Genomic DNA, 17,901 nt, shown 5'->3' on the forward strand with positions numbered 1-17,901 from the left:
AATACCAAACGAGGTTTCAGACAAGGCGACTCCCTATCGTGCAACTTCTTCAATCTGCTGCTGGAGAAAATAAATGATGTTGATATCATCGGCCTCAATACCCGCGCCGTTAGTCTGCTTTCTCCAGACTGGACAAGGAAGCATAGAAAATGGATCTGGTAATCAACTAGCAAGGCGAAATATCTCCTGTCATCAAACAAACAGTCCTGGCACTCGCGACTTGGCTCTCACGTCGCTGTTGACAGTCATAACTTTGAATTCGTAGATAGTTTCGTCTATCAGCTGACGAGTCAGCGTTACATGTTGTTCATGATCGTTTGCGCATTGGCAACGGCGAATATCGCATGCGATGGAACTATGAGATGTATGAGATATATGACGACATTGACATAGTTCAGCGAATTAAGACGCAGCGGCTGCGCTGGGTAGGTCATGTCGTACATATGGACGAAAAAGCTCCAGCTCTGTGAGTATTCGACGCAGTACACGCCCATGGAAGCAGAGGAAGAGGAAGACCTCCACTCCTTTGGAAAGACGAGTTGCAGAAGAACCTGGCTACTCTTGGAATATCCAATTGGCGCCACGTAGCGAAAAGGAAGAACAACTGGCGCCCTTGAACGCGTCTATAACTGCGTAAGCCGTGTCTGAACCAATGAAGAAAAAAAATGCGATTTACCTGTTCGATTTACCAATTCGAGAGTTTAGATGGATGTAGTTTATGAGAGCTTTTTGGATATACAGATATACCGATTAATGTAATTAGCTATGTGGTCTTTAGTGTTACAACACAATACAAATTTTCACGAAGTTTCATTCTAGATCGCTTTCACACAATTATTTCTAAAATGGATCTTGCTTTCACTATTCTCACTACACAACTTTTTCATATAAGTAGTTAATCAGCTTTTTATAATATGTGAGATTCTAACTGTTATATATTAAAATATTTTCCAATTCAATAATATTACAACACAAAGATTTGTACTTACTTTGACAATTTCCGATTGGCGGCATGCGAAAGCCTGATAAGGGATCGGCTGAGAAATGGAACGGTCGCTGTCCGAATGCGAAATGGAACTGTTGTTGTTGTCCTAAAAGCGACAACACTGAATTGTTGTAAGTTTTAAAATAACTGTTCTTATCTTAAGTTGATTTGTCGAAATAGCAATGTTATAAGTTATTGGTTATGTGTTGGTGTCAAATGTTTGTGGTAAGTGGAGTGAGACTGTGTTTCACGGTTTTTTTATGGTTAAATGAAAATTTAATTAGTTTACATTATTTTTCAATGTTTTTGTTTACTTATTGAATGTGTGACATGTTTCATTCGTTATGATTAACCTGAAAGGATCTGCTTCCACAAATTGCTGGACAGTCTAGATACAGGTGTTCTGTAGTTTACCGTTCCAGTTTGGACAAGAGACTATGTTCATGACGGAGAAGTGTATCTTGAGACTGCAGTGTTCAGTATAGAGCGCGACAAGGAGACGGAATTAGTCGCAGTGGAGTCAACCTCTATATCTCTAAATCTTGCTAGGTTGTAACCTTCCAAAAGCAACTTGATGTGGGATATTCCTTTTGACTGCTGCCAGTGGCGTTCTGTCCCCATTCTCTCCTCCGTGCGGAGCAACTCCTTTATAGTGATGGACCCCTCCGCTATGCATAGTTATGGCGCCATAAAATTGTCAGTGGTGTGTCTTTCCCAAAGCCTTCAATTGGCGAAATTAAGTTCACACGGCAGCTTCGATAGTTGAAGACCTACTGAAGACTGCGTTAACTTCGATGCCTAAGTAGCCGCTCCATAAGTAACATTAGGCCTTCCGATCATGGTATACAGCCACCTGATGATACCGATGAAAACGTAAATGGATGCCGCCTAAAACTAGTTATTAAGCTTAAAGTCCTAGTATGTCTTTAAGATATCGAAGTTCTTCTTCAAAATAATATAAAGGCTTATGTCAGGTATCAAAAAGCGTTGGAACCCTTTTGAAAACTTTTGAAAAAAATGATACTGATAGACTGAGCAAAGAAAATTTATAGTAGAACTGCAAATCTTCCTTGAAAGAGGTTTTGCTGTCAAAGTATTTTTAGTATTCTAATGCTCTTAGATATGTATTCTTCATAAATCTGGATATTGTTAATCTTAAGTCAAGGAAATATCGTTGAAAAAACCTTTCGAGGTGCTTCTAAAGAACTCATTATTAGGAATTTCGGAAGTAACGGGTTCGGAAATTTACTAAGGTCGTTGACTCAACTAGATTCATGTCTAGTACTGCTTTCCCATCTACTCTCCGATAAGATGATCAAGTGATTTCAAATGAATGTAATCTAGTATGGGCTTTCGATACAAATTTCTAGAGTTTTTTGTTCAGTTCCATTAGAATTGAAGTGTTAGTCTGAATTTGTTAATAAGTTTTTTATTTCCCTAGAATGCTGTACATAATTTTGTTGTTGTTTTAACGGTTATCTAATCCCCATTAGTATTAGATAAGTCATCATCGAGGTCATACAACGGTAGGTCCAGGAAACGGGGTCGGACCATACGGAGAAAGGTGTCAGATGTGCAGTGTTAGCAGAGCAGGCAAAGAGAAGGTTAGTGTCATCTGGTGTTTGAGTTTCGAGATGTAGAAGTTAAACAGCAACGGGGGGAGGACACCACTTTACGCAACCTCCTGTATAATTCTTCTAAATTTTAAGTTTTATTGTCGATTGCTCAGGTAGTCCTGGCGTTATGTGATTGACTGTGTCAAAGGCTTTTGACAAGTCCAACGCTATAAGGATCGGTTTTGGTTGAAGCCATGAACTATCTAATTTATGGCGAAAAGTGCTGTGGTGGTGTTGTACACTTTTCGGAAGCCATGCTGGTGGTTTGCTAGACTCAGGTGGTGCTTGAAAGTCGAGAGTAACAAGACCTCAAATGTTTTACTGGCCAGATGAGAGTTATTGGACGATAAGATGCCCTTGTTGGCGGGTTTCCCAGAATAAGAGACCTGTTTGAGCTTCTACGGACCGTAGAGTCCTGCTGTTGCCCACTTGGGTGCAGTGGTGGCGCAGTGCGTGAACTTGGTGCAAATTGCATAGCCGAGGATAAAGTCGCAGTAATGAGTTAGCAGTATGGGGCCAAGTAACTCCTGGTACACTTCCAGTGTGCATCAAGGACTGAGCGGGACTTAAGATGCCTCCATCTATTACATGTATTACACCTAACTGAAGTAGAGTTTATATTTTATGATGGAGCTGAAAGTACAGTCTCTGGCCGGATAAATCTGGGTCAATTCTGGTAACGTAGAACCGGCTGTTTTGGGAATTCATATAACCGTTAATCATAGGCTATGCTAAAACAGTGAACCACGATTCCTTACATTAAGCAATATACCAATTTTTATAACCGATTGAACAGTATGTCCTCGGTGAAGATACCCGAAACTATTTTAGAGACATTTTATGCCTTCATAAAAACAACAAAGTCTTTAAATGTGGCACTCATGAAAATTTTAGGTATGAAAAATGTAAGCTCGCACTAAATTCATACTTAATTTAAGTACTTAACCCATTAGCTGGCAGCTGTAGCGCCCATGCCCCGGCCAACTTCATTATAAAATTATAACCTTTCGTCTGGTCAAAAGGGACAAGCCATTGTTTTAACTGCTGCACCCCAAGCTTGGCAAAGCGAACATACAACTAACAACAACAATCACTAGAAACATGCTATAAACTTCATATGTGTACTTATACTATATACATATATATTATATACTGTGTATATATGTATGTGTGGCTGTGCCGTACAACGCTTACAACGGCAAAAGCGAATGTCTTTGGCTGTGCTGCTGCAGTTGGTGGCGAAAGATAAATCATTTGCGGATTCAATTGTTGCAACTATTTCATTTTGCATGCGGCGCAGAGACGGACGGCCAAATCCTTTTGTCCTTGACTGCCGGCATTGGACGGTGCGGTGGCTGAGGGGTGAGAGGGTTGCAGCCAGTGAGTTAGTAAGTTAGTGCAAACTAACTGTAAGCCTTTCACACACACACACATATATAGACATACATATTTCATGTGCATGAGTGTATGTTCGTTGGAGAGGCAAATGAATCTGCTGGCAAATGTGCCGCTGTAAGAGCTCATCTGTCTCGAACTGTCTGCATTTAACATATGCAAAGTAAAATATTTGCATGCTTATAAATATTTAGTAAATGGACACGGCAATGAATGGCAGGACTTTTCAATGCACGAAAGGATGAAAAGGCAGCTAAACTAGTCGGGCGGCAAAATGGTGGCAACGCCGGCAAACAGCAGACGTATTTAGTGCAATAAAGGCATATTTCATTCGCCAAAATGGTGTGCTTGCGCTCCCGAACACCACCCGAACACCCCCCGGCCCCGCTCTCTATCACTAACTACGCAGACGCTGCATGAATTTATTTGCTGAAGTTTATAGGCTTCCTCTGCGTACATTTGTGTGTGTGTGTGCGTTTGCATATGTTTGCTGGGATTTGCTAATGAATATTCTTAAAGATGAATTGTTTCATTAGATGGGCGCAACACATGCACAGGCTGAGTTGGTTGTTGCACGTACAAAAAGGGACTCCTGTGCGAGCAAGCAGGACAACAGCAGCAAAGCCAATGCTGTAAATTTGTATTGCCACACTGGCGTAGAGCGTAGAGCAGCACAAGGCGTGTAGCGGTAAATAAGTTGCAAACATTTCACTATCTTGCAACTAATAAATTGTTGCTGTCATTGTAGTTGCTCTGTTGCAGTCGCATATTTTAGTTCGGGCATCTAAATTAAATACTTTGTCGGCGAGCGGGGAGTGGGTTGGGGGACAGTAACTCCCTCTAAGCTTTGTTTTCTGCGCTTAGTATGCATGAGTACTCACACATTGCAAGTTTCTTTGCGTGTATGTGTGTTAATATGTGCTTGTCTGTGTTTTGTTTGAGTGTGTGTGTGTTGTTTTGTTGTTGCATACTTACTGGTCTTTGAGCGCGGTTCACGCGGTCCATCCACTGTCACTTTGATAGCTTTGTTGTAGGTGGCAATGTGTGGCGGATTCGTGGATACCGTTATTGTGAGTGTGAAACTCTTCCCTGAAAATTAAAAAAAATAAAATTATTATTAGTGTTTTAGCTTGATGAAAATATTAACGAAATTTGAATTCTGAAAACGGAAGCAGTTATTGAGAAAATAGAACACCGTAGGGAAACCACATTTGCATTCTTGAGATTTCTGTTATCTCTTCTATCTCAAAGAAACTGATTTTCTAGGTTAGGTTAGGTTGATATGGTAGGCTAATAAGCTACACATAGACCAATTTTGGTCTTTTGTGATACCAGATGGATTTCAGTTGCCAGATCCAAGAGGAGTAGTGATCCTTTAGCCGTGTCCGTGCTTGACGCGAATTTCAACAGACTGTGGCCTCACTATCTATGCTTACAGTGTAGTCTTGACAATGTGGTACAAGTACACAAGACTTGCTCCATTGTTTCTCTGGTGCCCGCTCTAGACATTTCTGCAGTCTTCTCGATCTTTCAGCGCCATCCTGCGTGCCATTAGACAGTGACCAGTTAGTATTTCCATCATGTTTCTATAGTCTCCTATATCGAGTGCCAATAGGAGTTCCGATCTACTGTTCTGCATATGACTTTTACAGTTGTTGCATCCAGGCAGCTACATTCTTGGTATTTTTGTTCACTATTCTATTGCCCTCGATGCTTTTGTGACCTGGTACCCAGTAGGAGTGAAGGTGCTTGCTTCTGGCAACATTTTCCTCTGTTTCCCAAGACACTTCCGGCCGATATGCGATATGAGGTTACTGCCTTGATTACTGCATGCTTGTCTACGTAGATTTTGCGGCTTCGCAGTTGCAAAGACCTCAGCTTGAAATAGTCTGCAGTGGTTCGGTTATATTCCCGCACCAATTCCATCGTCCATTTTCGAGCCATCTGTGTAGATGTTTAGAGTGTTGCGCGCAGTTAACATATCTCTAAGCCAACCATATTTTTTTACGTTGACTTTGAACCTTCTTTATTAGTTGAAAAGTGGGATCATGTAGTCGATGTTTGCGGAACTGCCATTAAGCACCGAACTATGCCGAAGTAATAATCGAATATGTAAATTCTATTGCAGCCGGTTGTGCTGCGCATCTGCTTACATGCATGTAAAGCATTGATAACCTTTCTCACTCTTTCTTCCACATTGTGGTTCCCCTGAAATTCGCTGTCCACGACTACACCAAGGTACTTGGTGCGGCCCTTGAGAGAGTATTGTGTCCTATTTATTGAAGGAAAAGTCCAATGAGGAATTTTTTGCTTTTTTGCGAACGAAAGCATATCCGTTTTCTGTGAGTTCAACCCCAAACCGTCTTGCGAGGTCCAATTCTGAACTGTATTGAGAGTGATGCTAATGGTCTGTAGACACCTACTCGTTATTAAGAGGGCCAGGTCGTCCGCATACTCTACTTGTACTATCGTAGAGGTTTTGCCGTCTAAGTTCCTTAGCAGTTTATTCATCTCTAATGTCCATAGAAGTGGAGATAGCATTTCACCTTGCGAAGTACCTCTACAGACTTCCTCAGTCATTCTAGCGTCGTGCCGTTTTGCTCTTATCCTTGTAAAAGTCCATCGTTGTATGGCAGAATCAACATCTTCAGTCTTCTTGATATTTCTTGATGTGGATGCTATTCAGAATAGATTCCGTAGATACCCAAGACGCTACAAGAGTGTATTCCTTTTGTTCAAGAGCCCTTTATATATTAAATATTAGTGTATGGAACGCGTACTAAACATCTACTGATCTGCCTTTCGTATATGCGTGCTGGTCTTGGATGTACTTCACCCGAACTCTTTCAACATAATCTCTCTTTAGTTAGCTTCAAGAAAACAGCAGTTTCACAAATTGAGCTTTATAAGGTAGTTTGGTGACGAGCAAAAAGTAAGCGAAATACTAGTGATTATTATGGTGTGACATTTGGTACAGATGTCACTGACACCAATCTAGAAAAAAGATATTTCCACGAGTAGATTTTTGCATGAAATTCAAATAAAAAAGTCTTACTAAATTTTGCCCACAGTAGTAGCCCTCTCTTAAATAAATGGCGACTCAATTAACTCATCAAATGATGAGCTCCGTTAAAGACCCTTTATTTGGGGCTTAAGTGGCAAACCAAGAAAACACAAAGTGGCAAGAAAAGTTAGCCTTTTAGCCGAGAACAACAACAAACCCCACAATATAATGCACAAACAAACAAATAAACAAAGAAAAAAAGGTGACTGTGAGAAATCTTTCTTGAAATAAAAAGGACGTCGAAGCAACCCCACAGAGTAAATAAAGAAAAAGAAGCAAAGAATACGCATAAAAAACGAGTGGGGCATGAAGTTGCGCAACGGTGGGCTTGCGGCGTAGTGTTGACATGAAGCTATGCGGGCGGCGTAAATTTCGGGGAGCACAGCAGAGGCCGACAAGCATATCATAATCAGCTCCATTACAACTTACTCGTGTAAGACGGGAAAGGTACTTAGTTTAGTAAAGACGAAGACGTTGGTGGGGGAGACGGCGAGTGAAAGAAAGCAGGAAAGCAAGCAGCAAACACAAAAGTTTGGGTGCCGGTCCGCAGGCGTGCAACAGGAATTCCCAAATGTCATGTCATGCCCGATTATGGGCTTCCGTTTTTTCGCGCCGACACCTTGCTATTGTTGTTGTGCGCTTTTTTCGAGTTCATGATTTTTTACTTGCCGCCTGTTGTGTCGTTATTTGTTGGCGTTGGCATTACAAGTAAAAGTATTTGTTCGCATTAACACAAAAAATCGCTGAGGAGTAGAGGCGGGCGCAAAGTGCCAAAGTAAAACAAGAAGATTTATGAGGATTTCGACTTGTCGGCTTTGTGATTTGCTGCGGCGGCGCCACACCACTTGCCTCGTTTGCACTTTCGTCGCTTACTTTCTTGCTTGTTCATATTTGTTTTTGTTCTTATTATTGGTTGAGCTCATTATTAGCTGCGCTCTTGAGCAGCGAACCTTTACATTTGCTGGGGTATAGTTTTAGGCGCGTCAGCCTAAGTTGTTGCAACAACATTCTTTGCCTTGAAATTTAATTAACTCATGCAACACTGTTTTGTTTTCGCATTTCTTCATGCGCGCCACAGATTCTTTTGTCAACATCAAGTGTTGTTGGCAACGCGAAAAGTGTGAAGAAGTGAAAAAGCTTTTAACTCGGCAAACAAAGCGCCCGCTTGTATGCTTCAGCTCGCTTAAAAAACATATGTGCAAACACAATTATTCTTTTGTTGCTAAAGCGGTGACAACAACAACACACGTGTCTACGAGTGTCTTCATTTTAAGCGCACACGAGCGCCGTTGAGTTGCGTGTCCTTTCGGCACACATCGCTGCTGTCGCTATGCTTACATTTCGTAAGTCCTTGGCTTCATATATCAACACGTTACTTTTTGGTGGATATTTTTTCTATTTTCTACAATTTGATTTGTTTGCATATGTCTCAGAAATAATGAAAACGATTATGTGGCATGAATTGCCATTAGCAACCCACGCGCTCCAACGTCTCCTGTGATTAATTATCTGCTTGAAATGTTCGCAGGTAAAGGGTTAAGAGGCCAAAAAACACAAGGACAACATACCTGTGCGCTTCTCAAGCGAATTTAAGTTCATATGTAGCGCTTGTAAGCCGCGGTCTCCATACGTGATTTCTTTGTTTGAATTAATTTGCTCTAGTCTTGGCGTATTTAAGTATATTTTTAGATTCGAAGGAATTTTCAATTAAAATGGTTTTAAAATAATCTTGAAGAAGCGTTTTTATTATTGATTTCATAGACATTGTAAAATTGACGATATAAGAATAATAATTTGAAAGATGATTGAATGAAAGGCTTCCGCAGCACTTCTTACCACGCGTGTCTGAATATAAGCACTCGCAGTCCGTGCCAACTAGTTTTGAACTAAAGAAACATCAATCAAAATCTCAAGAGTATTGTTGCGCAAAATAGATCGTATACTTGTAGTGCGGGTCCATAGAACTTGAGCACAGAAACATAAAGTTAGCTTAACATCAAACAGTTGGAATCACTGTTGCTATTCCATTAAAACTAACGGGAAACAATTTTAGTGCATATTTTCAAAAAAATTAGTAAATTGTCGAAATTCTCTAAACTCCACAATTGGATCATTTAATAAAAATATTACAGCTGAAGAATGATACAGATGGATCACTTAATAAAATTATTTCAGCTGACGAAGATATCGAATTTAAGACGAGGTCATTCATGCAAAAGAATTTGAAGAACGTGAGAACGAATAATAGTTAATATTAATAAGCTTGCGGACCGGAATATACATCGTCAAGTGAGTTTTTCGACGTGATCGCGAAGAAAAAGTTCCGAAATCAAACCAGGCCCTCATCTTAGAAGGACCATTTAGTATGTAATAAAAAAAAAGTGTCACATATCAAGCCTTACTTTCCATCTTGTCGACATTAATCGAAATTTCATGATTGCTAAACTACGAACGTAGAGCTTGAAATGCAACGGTAGTACGTATATATATAGCATTTGCATAAAAAAGCATTCTCAACGTTTCCGAATTTTGGCGCTATAGCTGAAATATATTGAGAAATATTGTTAGAGGTACGAACAGGCAATACTAGAGCAAAGGGAGCTGAGATCATAGGCTTTTATAGACATAAAATCGCTAGACGCTGATTATTTGTCGGAATCGTCGGTCGCTATTGAACCACTATATATATATATATATATATAATAGGTAATAACGTAATATCCAAATAAATTATTTAGATCGGATCACTATAACATATAGCTGCCTTACAAATTTAACGATCAAATTCAAATCATTGTATAGAAAACTTTTTTATTTGAATAGATGTTTCACGAAATTCGAAATATCCAAAAAAATTATTCAGATCGGATCACTATAGCACGGAGTTGCCATACAAACAGATCAATCAATCATCAAGATAAAAATCTTTTATACGCTTGAAGGTTATTAATGCTAATGTTAATGCTTTTTCGAGTTATTTTTCTGGTTACCACTGTTGTATTGGGGCTACTTAGAATTATTTCCTTAAAGAGAGCAGGATTTCATACCAAATCTTGCAAGAGAAGGCAAATTTTTATTGATCTCGCTTTGGAGTGCGCTTTGGACCTCGTAACTTACTAAATAAGAGAGAAAATTACCGATTAACAAATTGAAGATTTATGTTATATTTCACCGTTATCAACTGTATTTGTAGGAGGTTGCAAGGCTACTACATATTAGCGAAGGTGTAATAAGCATCTACACTACTTGTACATATATACAAATATATATATGTATCTATGTATATGTTATGTTTACTTAAGTATGCAAAGAAGTGCATACATAAGTACTTGGCCATCAAATTAACCTCAAACAGTATTCACTTTGTGGCAGAGCCGATGACAATTTATTGGCAACACACAAAAACACCAAACAAAGCAAATAAATGTCCACACAAAGTAAATATTAATAATAATTGCTATGGCATTTTGCCACTACAGCAACAACAACAATAACAATACTATACTACAACAACAATAAAAATACTATACTACAACAACAATACTATACTAAAACAACAACAATAGTAGTGCATTACAACAACAACAACAACCAGCGTGCATATACAATAATAGGCAAGCACTTGAGCGGCAACTTAAAAGGCTTTGCGCAAACAACTACAACAAAAACACTCACAATTAAACCAACAAAAACAATAACGCAAGTGCAAATAAACAGCAATCGTACTAACGGCACTTAAAGCTATCGAAATTATTATTTGAGTGAAAAATATGACAACAGTTAAATATTTGTCAAAGCATTAGATTCGATTTAACCGAAGAAGTGTGCAAATCTTTTGGCAAATTTGTTGCGAAATCCTACACAGAGTCAGACGAGGAAGTCAAATGGCTGACTGTCAGTGATGGATGTTGGTGGCGGTGACGAAAGGTGTTTGCCAAGCTATGGATTATAAGCAATTTATGCACGGCGCAAAAGCAGTTTGTAAGACCTGGCAGAATGGGGAGTGGCGGCACGTGGCAGCAGTGAGGGTTTTGTGAGGGGTGTGTGTGTGGCATAAATGTCATGATTTCAAACAATCAATACAAATATATCAAATGCCAGCTACAATGACAGCCGCTACAAGGCCACAAGGCTGTTACTTATACGGCAGGTTACTCATACGCCATGGCAGGCGGTGGTTAAATTGAACTGTAAGGCCAACGCAGTGCTGTAAAGCTGCTGATAGATGTGGATGGTTTAGGTAAATATGACGCAGGCTTTGATTTCAATGCGTGTGGGCTTACAGGAAACATACACACATGTATAATATGTATACATGTATATCGTCACCAAAATTGCAAAACAACGTATCGTCAAAAAAATCGAAATTGAGTGTTTTATTGCATATAATTCACTACATCAGCATACATACATATGTATATGTATGCTTCAAATTTTAAGTTTCCGCTAACAGATATAACCAATATATAACCAGTTAGCATAACCATTTCATATCATATATTACCAATATATAACCAGTTAGGATAACCATTTCATATCATATATAACCAATATATAACGAGTTAGCATAACCATTTCATACCATATATAACCAATATATAACCAGTTAGCATAACAATTTCATTCCATATATAACCAAAATATAACCAGTTAGTATAACCATTTTCTAACCAAAACTCAAATTTTGTTCCAATATGAGTGATTTCTTTATATCCCTTTTCCTTCACCTGTAAACTTAGGAATAGTGGTGTTACGTTATTTTGCATTTTAGATGACGATATGTATTTCTATATGTACTACGTATATATGTGTGAGGACAAATGCCGTCAGCCGTGCAAGTTTCCCTTCACAAGTTTGTGGCATTTATGTTTACCAATAAATTTGTAACTCACACACACCATGTGACACACCTGCACACGCACAAATTTGTCACTTAAACAGCACTTGCCTCAAAAAGCAAATAAAAAACTGGCTTACGAAAAGAAATTGTGTTAACAATAACTGCCTCAACATATTGACAATTAATATTACAAATTGTGCTTTAGCACGTGACATTTGTCTTACAGCAAATCGGCCGTAAATATTTGGGCTCGCTCTCCAATAAATATTATTTTTTCCGTATTTGCTTTGTGCTTTACGGTTTTTGTGACTTTTGTCAGTTATCGTAAAAAATTATGTGTTTACCGTTATTGTGTGCTATTTACGGTGCCATTTGTACTGTCTTCTTGTTGTTTTTTATTTCGGCCGCTGTTGTATTCTTTATTGTTGTTGTATTCTTCATTGTTGTTTTGTGTTTTTACTTGTTTTTTCCAAAAAAATAACTTCATGGCTTGTTTTAGTTAATTTTATGTTGTGTGAACGCGCCATTGTCACGTGATTATTATGTGTTAGGCATGGTTAGAACTCATTTACAAAAACAAGTTGGAAATATAATAAAAATAAGCTATTTGTTGTGGCCACTAAGCACGCAACATTAGTGGGATGGGTTACTAGTTATGAGAGAAAAAAGAAAAAATCCATATTTGTATTATTTTTCGAGTTGTAAATATATAGTTGAATGAACGTTTAGGAATGCACTGCGACCTGTGTTCTGTTTTGCTCTCTTCTACATCACAACACTTCATTTAATCCTGTTGAATTAATGTGACTTAGTAAAGCTCATGTGTTCTTTCATCAGATTCATTTGCCTGATAACCTGACTCCAAGTTCTAACGCTTTCAGGTCCGTTAAGAAGTGTATGCTCCGTTGCCTCCGCCTTTTAGAATGACTGAGATGATTCGCTTAAACTGATCTGTATAAAAACCCACAAGCTGCCTTAATTTGGTTCTGAGGACAACGTTTTTTGAAACCATTTTTATCGAACTCTCCCACAAACAGCTTGGTCCGACGAATCCGCAGCGTTTGTTGTCAGTGTGTGAACTCCAGTAAAGATCCTGTTAGCTGAATGGTCGCAGCTGTTTTTGCGAGAAGTTCGGCAAGCTCTTTTGATGCCTCTAAGAAATCATATTTTTCCTGTTAAGCATTTTTATCCATTTCCGTACCATTCTTGGTTTCATTTTAACAGACGAGACTGCCTAAAGTGCGGCTTGACTATTACTAGTAATGAAAAATCATTTCTCGTGAAAGTTTTTCTATAAAATAATCTCTAAGCTAATTTTAGCCGTCGATTTCAGCTTGAAAAATGTTTTGGAAATCTGCAAATGGACATTGACAATTCGCTGCCTAACTATGTCAGCCTCAATTTCATCTGCTGTTTTCGAGTCTTATGTATTTCTGCGCCTCCAATGTCACTCTTCGAGGATGGAGTCCTCCCATTCATTTTTGCCATCCAGTGAAACTTTTAACCTTTATGCACAGTACATGCTCTCGGTAATGGCGGTTCTGAGAAAGAGTTCTTATAAAGTTCTGATAACAACAAGGCTGAGACAGCGTCTTTTGCTGTAATTTCCACAAAGATGTGGTGCGGAGTGAAGTCCAAAGCAGCCTCTAGTCCAGCTATAGGACTCGTGATTATGGTTTCAGAGATGCATGCACTTTCAAGTAAGACTATTGCTCCTCATAATGTCGCTCCCCATGTGAGCAATGGTGTGACTATTAAGGTGTACATCCAACGTAGTGTGGCTGGTTTGAAGGCTCATGTGCTACCAATTGGGTCTTTACACACCATCAACGCATTGCTGGCTTTCGCAGTCGTGGTATTGACATGCTTCTCTCAGTTTAATCTTGAATCTCATACCAGCCTTAATGCAAAAAGTCATTCACCTATGACCTGACCAACCAGCCAAATCAGCGACAAAGCCGCTTAAAAGCTCTGCATTTGGTAGGATTTGAAGGTCGTGCCGTATTATGAGCTTCTATAACCATGTGGAGCCATTAAGAGGGAACGCTACCAGCAATTATTCATCAATCGCCCGGAATTCGCGTTTAGACACGATATTATTTCCATCATAACAGTGCCCGACCTCATGTTTAGAGACCGGTTAAAAGCTATTTGAAAAACAGCGGGTGTGAAATCTTACCTCAGCAGTTTTGTTGAGATGAAACCCACAAATTATCAGAAAGATTTGATAATGATATAGTTTCAGAAAGCCAACACTTTGAATAATACAACTGTATATATGTTTCTTAAATAAAAATTTTGAAAAACAACTGCCCAAATATAGTTATAGATCCAAGACATATCTTTACTATGTATAACCTTTTTCCGTTGATCTCTGTTTTCCTGAATTTTTCTTACAAAAAACTTATTCAAAATGATATCCAAACACGTAAAAACTATCGAACTGAAATATAGTATAAATAAAATTGCAGAGAAACAAATAAGGAAAGGTAATGATCGGGTGTAACCAAACATTTTATTCTCTTCACCTCAAGTTGCAAACCGTCAACCAGAAGTTCGGGAAATTCAAAGATAAGACTTTAAAAACCTTTTAGCAGACATTGGCTAAACTAAATAGAAGTTTCAATCCCCTATGCACTTGCAGAACGGGGCTGACAGATCGAGAAGATTGTTGCAAATGTCGAGGTATCAGGGAAATTATACATCATCTAAAAATACATCTATATTATCCCGTATTGACAAAGCAACGCATTAATCAGTGGAGGCTCGAGAGTATGAAACACCAGCGCTGGCATCCTGAAAGATGAATAATTCTCACGAACTACGCAACGGCACTACAATTGGTATCCCAAAAGACCAAAACTTGTCTATGCGTGGCTCATTAGCCTGCCATACTTACCAAACACCCTACTTTTTAGTTGAACTAGAAGCAACATAAATGATTTAGAATACATATCAGTTGTAACCAAGCATAATATACAAGGTTCTATGAGGATTTCCAATTTCCCGCAATTTCAAAATCATGGAGTTGTATAACTCAATTTGGATGCAAGCAAAAATTGCTTAAGTTCTAGAGAAATTATCTCGAAATACCATAAGCGCTAAGCAACTTCATGCAACACGTAAGCCAACAAAGTTTTCAATTAACACAAAACAAAGTGCGCGGAATGCCTACAAAATCAGCCAGCGAACGGTCACTCAAAAATTCTCAGTTTTGTGCAACGGGAGCCACTGCTGCCCAGTCATGCCGGTGCGCCCACAAAATTCGTCGAATTCAGTTTGTTTGAGCGATGTAGAAATTGTAGCAGCTCGACGAAATCCAACAAACAAAATTTGCCAAAACAAAAAATGCCACGAAAAACAACAAATGCTTGTTGGAGGATAGCTGAATTTGCAATGCGGCGGCATTCCAGCGAAACGAAGTTGCGCGCAGCGTACAAATAACGGTCTAACAGTGAATAGTCAATAGTGAATTGAAAAAGCCTTGCATACAATAAGGCGCCGAGAGTGAGCGCGCAAGTGTGCGCGCTGTTGGCTTTGTGATTGTGGCAAATAGCAGCTGACGCGCCACTGCATGTTGCACACTGCCGCCACTACACAACCATCCAACGGCCTGCGCGCGGCATAACAAACGCCGATACGATGCGCTGGTTTGGTGTGGCATGGTGTGGAAGTATTTTACTGTGGTGCGACTTTGATAATTGTTGGACTTTCGCATTTGCACTCGCGAAAATCGCGCATTGAATTCGGACGCGCGCTCACATAAAAAGCCTGAGTGTGTGTGCCGCTGATGTTGCACATTGCTAAAATAAAGCCTCCACGCCGAAAAGTATGCAATACCAAAAATATACCAATGACCATTGGCACAAATAAAAGCGCCGAACACAAATAAACAGCTATGTGAGGTACAATTGGTTGCGCGCATCCCCTCTGGCCGCGCCACCTCGCGCGCCGTAGCGCGCTTTCTTGACAAGCTCGGTAAATCAGCGCAAACATCACTTTATTTACACGCAGCTGTGGCTCATATGGAGCGGAGCTCAACACCAAACACGTTACGATGGATATACGCCACGTAGAGAACGTGGCGCAGGGATAACGGTGCTGCCAAAAGCGCCAACAAATTTTACAACCAAAGCAAAAAGCGAACACCGCGTTCAAATTTTATGGACAGCGCGGCGGTGGCGGCGGTTATTGGTGCTGACTTTGATGTGCGCACAACAGCAGCTAACGTAACGGTATATTCGCACTACAGCGAGTATACACGCGTGTGTGCGCCGCGCAGCGTAGAGTCCTTATTGTCTTATATTGACAGGCGCTGAGCCCTGAGCCTTTATAATTAAATGCGCGCCGTGTAAATGAATGGCAAGTGGCAGCAGTGGCAGCAGCGGTGGCAACGTGGGCACCATTTAGCGTGCGGCCATTGGCGCACACACACGCGTGTGCCGAATAACGGCAACGCTGTGCAGCGCGTCTGAACGCCTTGTCCGGGGTCGTGTTGACGAGCAATGCGGCCTGTATTGAGGCTTTGGTTTTTGCGGTTCAACCGCAAACGGTTGCATGTTGATTCGCTGTCCTATGTTGTTGCTTTGTTGAATGCTTTTTTGAGTAGCCCGAATTTTGTTATTTGGCGCATTGTTGTTGTTAGTTGATTTCCATTGCAAATACAGTTATTCTACAATAGTTTCTCCATTCGAATTTTCGCTAGAAAATTTTGTAACAAAGTGAGGATATTGTGTGACTTTTTATAAGCCCGAAAAAAGTTAAGCGATTAAGAGCAAAGAAGGTGCTGTCAAACCTTGTTTTCTTACGACAAAAGAAAGCTTCTGTAAATAATAATCACAAATATCCTTTTAATAAAATGATTAACTGGAATATAGTATATACCCGAATGTTATAAATCATAGTATTCACTTCATGGGTATTTATATATGTATATAATTATAAATGTATGTTTTCTATATAAGTATATCCTTGAATGGTAGATCAGATTTTCAACTTAAGTTTGTTGCTTCTTTACTCTTCTTATTCTTAATTGTCGTAGACACCGCTTACGCGATTATAGCCGAGTTAACAACAGCGCGCCAGTCGTTTCTTCTTTTCGCTACGTGGCGCCAATTGGATATTCCAAGACCGTATTAGTTTTGCGGGGATACCCAATGTCCAGACATCGCGAAAGCATAGAAGGCTAGCTCGCGAGGTGTTGAGTGCCGATGCTACGAAAGCAGCTTTGAAACTCGACAAAAAGGTGGTGTGTGTCGATTCTCCTTTCACGGGTCTTTTCCAAGATTTGGCGCATGTAAGAATATCTGCTGTCGGTTGTCTGATTTTCCAGGTCCAAAGCCACACTGATAAGGTCCAATCAGTTTGTTGACGATGGGCTTTAAACTTTCACACAATACGCTCAGTAGCACCTTATATGCGAAGTCAGAGAGGTTTATACCACGATAGTTGGCGCAGATTGTGGGGTCTTCTTTTATGGATTGGGCATATAACACTTAATCTCCAATCAAGGTAGCATGCTTTCGTCCACTTATCAGTTCTTCGCCGCCGTGTTTGAATAGCTCGGCCGGCAGTCCGTCGGCCCCTGCCGCTTTGTTGTTCTTCAGGCGGGCAATTGCTACTTCTTCATGGTCGGGTAATGGAACGTCTGCTCCATCGTCATCGATTGAGGAATCGGGTTCTCCTTCTCCTGGTGTTTTGCGTTCACTGCCATTCAGCAGGCTAGAGAAGTGTTCCCTCCATAATCTAAGTATGCTCTGGGTATCGGTCACTAGATCACCTTTGGGGGTTCTACAAGAGTATGCTCCGGTCTTGAAACCTTCTGTAAGCCGCACCATTTTTTCGTAGAATTTTCGAGCATTACCCTGTCGGCTTCTTTACTCTAGCTTCGAATATTCAGTAAAAAGCCTGCGGTAAAGTATACTCTTCGGCGCTCAAAGTGGAAGGTGCCTATATAGTGGAAAAACAACCTCCTGGACTGAAATTCGACCTGCGAAAAAGT

At 40.0% G+C, this 17,901-nt stretch overlaps 1 protein-coding gene across 2 annotated transcripts in view; it reads right to left on the bottom strand.

Annotated features, from left to right (window-relative positions):
- Positions 1 to 17,901, bottom strand: part of LOC120776002 (runt-related transcription factor 3) — a 96,672-nt gene that overhangs the window by 16,383 nt on the left and 62,388 nt on the right. Inside the window, exons 3-4 of one of the 2 annotated variants that reach the window (XM_040106435.1) lie at positions 4,972 to 5,085; positions 990 to 1,091 (exon numbers count right to left, since the gene is read on the bottom strand). In XM_040106435.1, coding sequence (XP_039962369.1) covers positions 990 to 1,091; positions 4,972 to 5,085 — 216 coding nt within the window. Of the gene's footprint in view, positions 1 to 989; positions 1,107 to 4,971; positions 5,086 to 17,901 lie in introns of both variants that reach the window. The other variant, XM_040106434.1, reaches the window with a different exon arrangement.

The sequence above is a fragment of the Bactrocera tryoni genome, chromosome 4 (assembly GCF_016617805.1).
Source record: "Bactrocera tryoni isolate S06 chromosome 4, CSIRO_BtryS06_freeze2, whole genome shotgun sequence".
NCBI lineage: Eukaryota > Metazoa > Arthropoda > Insecta > Diptera > Tephritidae > Bactrocera > Bactrocera tryoni.